The sequence below is a fragment of the Ylistrum balloti genome, unplaced genomic scaffold (genome assembly GCF_031769215.1).
Source record: "Ylistrum balloti isolate Yb309-2 unplaced genomic scaffold, AGI_CSIRO_Ybal_v1 Utg370420, whole genome shotgun sequence".
NCBI lineage: Eukaryota > Metazoa > Mollusca > Bivalvia > Pectinida > Pectinidae > Ylistrum > Ylistrum balloti.
The window spans coordinates 561,633-570,650 of NW_026782284.1; the positions used below are offsets into that span (position 1 = coordinate 561,633).

General features: G+C 38.6%; 1 protein-coding gene across 1 annotated transcript; it reads right to left on the reverse strand.

Annotated features, from left to right (window-relative positions):
* Positions 1 to 993: 993 nt before the first annotated feature.
* On the reverse strand, positions 994 to 3,484 carry LOC132554665 (neuronal acetylcholine receptor subunit beta-3-like). The gene is made up of 2 exons (XM_060218978.1): positions 2,305 to 3,484; positions 994 to 1,034 (listed from the first exon to the last, which is right to left on the reverse strand). Exons 1-2 carry the CDS (start codon positions 3,482 to 3,484, stop codon positions 994 to 996), a joined length of 1,221 nt encoding a protein of 406 aa, XP_060074961.1.
* Between the last annotated feature and the right edge of the window lie 5,534 nt (positions 3,485 to 9,018).

The following is a 9,018-nucleotide window of genomic DNA, read 5'->3' on the forward strand; positions in this document are numbered from 1 at the left end:
GACATTTATCGGAAACCTAACTGTGAACGTCCGACATTTTGATTGGTTTAAAATATCCTTATCAATCTACTAAATATCCTTCTCGGAAAAAGGTATTTCATCATCAGCTGGAAATTGATTAATTGAATACAAAGTACGTATGAAAACCTTTCAGCATCAACATTGCAAAAGAAACTCTTTATTCGGCTTCATTTTTGTATTAAACAAAAAATGATAATAGTGACTTTTATTTCCATGTATCTCCTAAACCTAGACTTGATTCCGGATTAATCCTACACCTTAAAAAACTTATTCCGGATTTATCTAACCGACGTTGCTTCATTTGTTGAAAAAACAAACTTTATTGAAATCGCTGAAATTTTGTAACAAAATGGTAAAGTGTCACAATGTAAATTTTAAAATTTATCAATAAAGATAGTCAGTAGGGTGGGTTATATATTTCATTAAGTGAATGTGAAAGTAAATCCTCACCATTGGTCAATTACTTTTATATATTGATTCAATTACTTTAAGTACTGTTTGGGACATTTAAATAATCAGTTGTTATATTTACAGTAACATTATTACAGAAGTGTGTACAATAACACGCTTATTTAGAATTGTAAGCAGTTAAAAAGTACGTATATATAAGACCAACAGTTAAATATGTTCTTTGAATAGAAAGAAACCAGATACCGTAAAAAGTCAAATAACGGATTAAACAGCATGAAATAGCTTCTTCGTCCTTCTTTGACTCATCAGTAATGTAACTAAATCGATCATTATATCGATCATTGTTATGTCGTGTTCATTCGACTGTAACCATTTTACAACATGATCATTGATGACAGAAATCAGCCTGTGGATACGGAGATCACCTTAGCCCTATCAACACAGCGTTTGGTTTTACCGGAGTCCGTCAGCCAAGGCAGTAATTCTATAAACATTTATTGAAGCTATCACATCTTTGTGCATAAAATACTAAAGAACCCGTGCCGAGAATTATCTCTACTTTCAGCCCATTTCTTCCAAACTCCTGGCAACTAAAGCACCAACTGTAATATAAAAAAAAATAGTTATGTGAGATAGATGTTCGTAACTACCGGTAGGCTCATCGCCGCCACATTCAGGGGATAAGTAACACCAGCGCAAAGTTTCCAAAGTGGCATCTTTCTTTACAAGTGTGTGTGTGGAAGGGGGGGGGGGGTAACTGTTGTTTGTATTTGGTGCATTTTCACGTATATTGATATTGTCATTTTTTTTTTTTTTTTTTTTACAATTTTCGATATGTTAACGTGACTACTGCATCAGTATTTTAGATGTACAACACGCGCTCATAAAACATCTAAACATTGATACTTATGCGAGTCACGCGTATGTATGAGAATCATAATACTCATTTTTGTATTAACATCCACCTAAGCAGTCAAAAAGCTGTTTTGAAACAAATTTCAGTAATGGATACATTTAACTACTTATACTTATTCTTTACATTGTACAGTCCTGTGGGAACCACCGCTGGTGATGGAAGACTTTTAACTTGACCTCTACTACAGCGTTCAGACATTATTACCTCTTTACTGCTAGTTGTATTATTAATAACACTTACACGTGGAGAATTCAGAATGCTTGGCTCTCCGTTTTAAAACTTCTGTAAATTTTTTTTTTGTTCGTATTTTTATCTGATCAGAAACATGCACGTGACTAAATGTAATGAAACTTCAATTTATCCTTAATCCTTCTCAATCTTAAATTCACCTCAGATTGATATAGAACTGTTAAACAAATCACTTCAATTTATGGTATATTTACATTCTTTATATGTCTAATATTGAAATAAGAAACAATGAAGAGTTGATTTTAAACGGTCACAATATATTATTCAGGAAGCTCAGGGCAAATTTAATGTTTTATCTTTACCGGGCGTGTAATGCGTGGCCGTGGTCATGTTATCTATTTACAGCAAGAAGAAAACACATTTCTCAGTTACTTTCTGTCTACAATTTCATAAAAGTGTTTTAAGAAACTCTTGTGATTTTTTTTCCTAAAAAGAAAATTTATTGCGATAAAAATAACATTTATACATTTATAAACATGTTTCAAAAATAGTTTTCCAATCCGCACCTTACCACTTCTCTAAGAAGGAGAATAATTTATATAGCTTCATAAAGAAAGCAAATATGTACATTTAACATATTTTTGTTGAAAATATTTTGAGAATAGGGTAATCGCTAATAATTGTTATTAAAAAACTTCATAGAGAGTACGAAAAGGTTAAGACGCCGAGAAATGACGTCATAGCACATAATATCGTTAAGAACAAACAGAAAAGAGGGACGTCAAATCTCGGCAGCATCTCACGTAAATAAATATATTTCTCGTTTCTGTTTCTCTTTTTTTCTTCCCTGTCCTCCAATATGTCCGCGTCATTGTCCTCCGAGTCATCAATGTCCAAAGGCTTTACCTGACATTGGGTTCCTCGTGTGTTGAAGCCAAACATTTTGGAAAAGAATGCTGGTACAATGGTTTCTCCGTTCTCAAGAAACAGTCGAATTTGTATGACTGTTATCAGGACTATAACCACACTGAACACCAGCAGCGCGAGTAGATACATGGTCAGGTAGGACACGTTTTTGGAGTTATGTGGCAGTTCTGCAGTGATTAATCCCAGAAATACAGCATACGATAGATACACTGTCACACAGAACGAGTTCCTCTCTCCTGAAGACAGGGGAATCAGGAACACACAGATGTTCAAAAATGCCAGCAGGATGACGGGTGCGATAATTGTCAAGACCACAAATTTAGGTCTTCGTTGTAGGTGGAAGAAATAATCTATAAAAGAAATGGACACTCCGTAGTCCCGCTCCCTATTTTGAACCTCGGATTTCACAATTGACCATTCGACATTTTCCTTGAACGAGCTGATGTCAAACGATTTTGACGTTGCCACAAGTGCCACTTCAGAAGAAGGAGAATTCCAAATTTCAAATACCAAAGAGCATTCCTGAGTATCAAAAGGATAATATGTTATATCGACCTCACATGTAACAACGAAACTGTCTGCTGGAAACCATTTTACCTTCCCATCGGCGTGTACCACAGCGTTCGTAGACGATTGAGAAAGCATGTTTATTCTCCCAAATGTGTTGACAAGGGCAATGCTCGGAAGCCATATTGAGTTTCCATCGATATGTACTTGTGAGATATTTCCAAACTCTGACGTGTTCCAATTTAGCACTTCGTCTGTCCATTGTATGATAAACCAACCAGCTATTACAAGTTTCTGTGACTTTTCATCGAATTCGTTTATTGAGCTCAGAAAGAAACTCATCTCCACAAGCAAAGGGTCACTTTGATTTAAAACGGGACGGATTCGCTGATCGTAACCATCAAAAATATGTTTGTAAATATTTTTCACATTCTCTAAAGATGGTGATGGGACGATCTCTTTTGTCATCAAGGCCAGTAAGAACGAGGTCAAAATGGCGCCCACCGAAGTCATTTTTAACATACTGTACAATGCAGCGTACATTAACTAACACTAAAATGTTACTCTCGTGACGTTGCTGCAGCTCATTAGGCGTTTGTTGATGACATGGTGTTGGAATTTCCGGTCATATCAACTGAACCAGACATTCGTATATGTATACCGACGATAATCATCGGGAACGGGAAAGAATCAGGTTAATGAGTACAAATCGGCAACCCCGGCTTTAAAACTATGATACTAAATAATGATTTTTGTTAATACAAAGAAACTAGCGAAATTATTACCAATAATGTTTTGTGATCTTTCGTGTGATAAACAAGTTTTTAAACCTGCTAGATCTATAACACTTTGATGTGAATAGCTTAATTTGATCTTGTGTGAGCCAAAGTGTTTATTATTTACACCCGATCAGGTCTACAAATCTAAACATTCAAAAGCGATTTAAACGCTTTGAAGTTCAAATACCTATAATTGAAGATGCATTAAAGTTGTCCATTGATCTTGATGTCATCAAAAATAGCTTCATCGACAAAAGAGAATTCATTATTGACGCCTGTGTATCACCTCCTGCAATATTTCATCGGTATATCAAGTAGAACATATTGGTTATTTGGAACATTTTCTTCATGTTGGTAATGTCAATAGAATAGACGTATTATTACACACTCAGGGCAAGATTAGAGTATGACGTTTCGATGACTACACGGTCACCTTCATCAGACAAATGACCAGTGTGGAGCGTACTAGCACTGATGTACGTAGTGTGCGAGATCTACACGGTCACCTTCATCAGACAAATGACCAGTGTGGAGCGTACTAGCACTTTTTCGGCTGTACTATAACCCTATGTACACTAAGGTCGAAAATAGTGTGACGAGATGGTAAACAGCTTATAGACAAAACAAAAACACCAGATGGTAACAATGTATTGTAGTCATTTCGGCTACGCTCTGTTATAAGTGGGTTAAAAAGTTAGAATCTGGAACTGAAGAACAAGTACTAGAAATACACACAGCTGATTAGTTTAAATCGGTGATGAACATTCAAGTGAAATGATTTGGAACAGTCCGCTAAATCCTTGAAGTTTACCACTTTCTTATCTTCGTTTGGTTCATCACCATACCTGTATATCATTACAACTGTGACAATACTAACAAAGAGAGGATTGTTTCCGATTTGGCTGTACTCATCTACTGACAAAGAAATACACCTCTTGTGAAATAAAATAAAGACAGACAATTCATTGGGTTCCATATTAGTTTGTATTTTTTCATACACATTACCATGGTAACTAATTGGACCTGGATTCTATGAAATATCACCAGTTATAAGCAGAGTATTAATAAGAACAGATTTGTCCCTATGAAGGGATGTGTTATGTAGGTAGCATGAGATCTAGTACAACTGGCGACCATTACAGTAATATTCGTGTTTCCACACTAATCACGTGAGGAGAATGCCAGTTTTCAGCCTTAAATCTTTACCATGGTCTGCACTTCAGCCCTAGCTAATGGATTAGACTGTCACCATATCCATGGATCCATCACAATTATTTCAGGGAATTATTGATGTAAATTTAAATCATCTGAACTATGTCGATTACCAATTAGCCACCATATTAAGCTGTTGCAGTTTCCTCCCTTCAAACACTAAAATCTTACGCACTCCGTATGGACGGGATGTATACGAGAGTTTGTGTGCGAGTGTTGTAAAAGTTAGGTAGGATAATGGGTGGAGACATTTAATGGGTAAAAATGGTAAAAGAAAAATGCCTTCATATTGTTACAGGTTGGTTTAGCCACGTTTAAATAAAAACACAAAACCTGTTGAGTGTTCTGATCATAGTTTACTGTGTGTACCGAAAGAGTATGAACTCTGTGAATATACAAAAATACAACACTATAACTACACTGTATATAAGTATCAGACAAATATGACTAAAACATATTAGTATGGAACATCATTATCATTTAAATAAAATATAATACAATTAACTACTAACGAGTGACTTGATACAATCTAATGATATCAAAATGAAATATGTCCAGGTAAGTACAGACATACATTATATAGAATAGATAATAGATACAGTACAAGTATGAACAGTATCGGTAGTTATGGTAAATACATTAGGTTTAAAGAAACTGGTGAAATTACCTATGTGGGGCATGAAGTTGGTGTACATTTTTATTGGTCGTAAAGGTAAAGTCTGCATAGTTACAAATGAAACATATGACTTTGGAGTATAAATGAATAGACTAATTCTGACGAAAATATCAGGATATAGATTTAAATAAATTACATTCCAGCAGATCCAAATAGATTAATTTGAATAACGCAACATCAAAAAGATATGGAAATACAGGTAAGTATGATCGTAATCTTTACAATACCTGGATTTTATTGTCCATACAAATGATCAAACAGAATAACAATTGGTGGGAGTGTGGAGGATATTAAGATAAATATAAACTTACTTTACTGGTTCCCAGGTATTTCACGATCACTGTTACTGAAGCGTCCGATCCATCTGTCGGTCAGTCAAACAATGACCGGAACTTACAAAAAACCGCGAAATCAAAAGAACCAATAAAATAAAAAAAAAACATAAAATTGTGACGTAAGACAAAATTTCACTGACCAATGACCACACGACACTATATGAAAAAGGCAATAACGAGAGTATCTTCTCAAGTATACACGAGACTAATGAACAAGATACAGTATAGATGAAGGCTACGCATTGAGGCATCGTTTGGAAACCATATTGAATTTGCCTTTACAGATACATTCATTTTATTTCTAATTTCAACCAATTTTATTGAAATATAGGACAAAGGGACTGGACATCAGAGAGAGCCTATTTGTCCTCATTCACACATAACATCACAGGGACTGGACATTAGGCCGAACTTGCTTAAGTCCACATCCACGCATAACATCACATGGACTGGACATCAGGCAGGGCCTATTTGTCCTCATTCACACATAACATCACAGGGACTGGACATCAGGCAGAACCTGTTTAAGTCCTCATCCACGCATAACATCACAGGGACTGACATCAGACAGAGCCTTTTTGTCCTCATTCACACATAACATCACGGGGACTGGACATCAGACAGAGCCTATTTGTCCTCATTAACACATAACATCACAGGGACTGGACATCAGGCAGAACCTGTTTAAGTCCTCATCCACGCATAACATCACGGGGACTGGACATCAGACAGAGCCTTTTCGTCCTCATTCACACATAACATCACGGGGACTGGACATCAGACAGAGCCTTTTTGTCCTCATTCACACATAACATCACGGGGACTGGACATCAGACAGAGCCTATTTGTCCTCATTAACACATAACATCACAGGGACTGGACATCAGGCAGAACCTGTTTAAGTCCTCATCCACGCATAACATCACGGGGACTGGACATCAGACAGAGCCTTTTTGTCCTCATTCACACATAACATCACGGGGACTGGACATCAGACAGAGCCTTTTCGTCCCCATTCACACATAACATCACGGGGACTGGACATCAGACAGAGCCTTTTTGTCCTCATTCACACATAACATCACGGGGACTGGACATCAGACAGAGCCTTTTTGTCCTCATTCACACATAACATCACGGGGACTGGACATCAGACAGAGCCTTTTCGTCCCCATTCACACATAACATCACAGGGACTGGACATCAGACAGAGCCTTTTTGTCCTCATTCACACATAACATCACGGGGACTGGACATCAGACAGAGCCTATTTGTCCTCATTCACACATAACATCACGGGGACTGGACATCAAGCAGAACCTGTTTAAGTCGTCATCCACGCATAACATCACAGGGACTTGACATCAGACAGAGCCTATTTAAGACCTCTCGCACACATAACATCACGGGGACTGGACATCAAGCAGAACCTGTTTAAGTCGTCATCCACGCATAACATCACAGGGACTTGACATCAGACAGAGCCTATTTAAGACCTCTCACACACATAACATCACAGGGACTGGACATCAGGCAGAGCCTATTTGTCCTCATTAACACATAACATCACAGGGACTGGACATCAGGCAGAACATGTTTAAGTCCTCATCCACGCATAACATCACAGGGACTTGACATCAGACAGAGCCTATTTAAGATCTCTCAAACACATAACATCACAGGGACTGGACATCAGACAGAGCCTTTTTGTCCTCATTCACACATAACATCACGGGGACTGGACATCAGACAGAGCCTATTTGTCCTCATTAACACATAACATCACAGGGACTGGACATCAGGCAGAACCTGTTTAAGTCCTCATCCACGCATAACATCACGGGGACTGGACATCAGACAGAGCCTTTTTGTCCTCATTCACACATAACATCACGGGGACTGGACATCAGACAGAGCCTTTTCGTCCCCATTCACACATAACATCACGGGGACTGGACATCAGACAGAGCCTTTTTGTCCTCATTCACACATAACATCACGGGGACTGGACATCAGACAGAGCCTTTTTGTCCTCATTCACACATAACATCACGGGGACTGGACATCAGACAGAGCCTTTTCGTCCCCATTCACACATAACATCACAGGGACTGGACATCAGACAGAGCCTTTTTGTCCTCATTCACACATAACATCACGGGGACTGGACATCAGACAGAGCCTATTTGTCCTCATTCACACATAACATCACGGGGACTGGACATCAAGCAGAACCTGTTTAAGTCGTCATCCACGCATAACATCACAGGGACTTGACATCAGACAGAGCCTATTTAAGACCTCTCACACACATAACATCACAGGGACTGGACATCAGGCAGAGCCTATTTGTCCTCATTAACACATAACATCACAGGGACTTGACATCAGGCAGAACATGTTTAAGTCCTCATCCACGCATAACATCACAGGGACTTGACATCAGACAGAGCCTATTTAAGATCTCTCACACACATAACATCACAGGGACTGGACATCAGGCAGAACCTATTTGTCCTCATTAACACATAACATCACAGGGACTGGACATCAGGCAGAACATATTTGTCCTCATTAACACATAACATCACAGGGACTGGACATCAGGCAGAACCTGTTTAAGTCCTCATCCACGCATACCATCACTGGGACTGGACATCAGACAGAGCCTATTTGTCCTCATTCACACATAACATCACAGGGACTGGACATCAGGCAGAACCTGTTTAAGTCTTCATCCACGCATAACATCACAGGGACTGGACATCAGACAGAGCCTTTTTGTCCTCATTCACACATAACATCACAGGGACTGGACATCAGACAGAGCCTTTTTGTCCTCATTCACACATAACATCACGGGGACTGGACATCAGACAGAGCTTATTTCTCCTCATCCACACATAACATCACAGGGACTGGACATCAGGCAGGGCCTATTTGTCCTCATTCACACATAACATCACAGGGACTGGACATTAGGCCGAACTTGCTTAAGTCCACATCCACGCATAACATCACATGGACTGGACATCAGGCAGGGCC

What these genes read in the sequence shown, in the direction of transcription:
- LOC132554665 (XM_060218978.1), bottom strand. Translation starts at nt 3,484, where the DNA reads ATGACTTCGGTGGGCGCCATTTTGACCTCGTTCTTACTGGCCTTGATG. An exon ending in ATTTGACGTCCCTCTTTTCT is followed by an intron (nt 1,035 to 2,304) that starts GTTTGTTCTTAA and finishes TTTATATTACAG; the next exon opens with TTGGTGCTTTAGTTGCCAGG.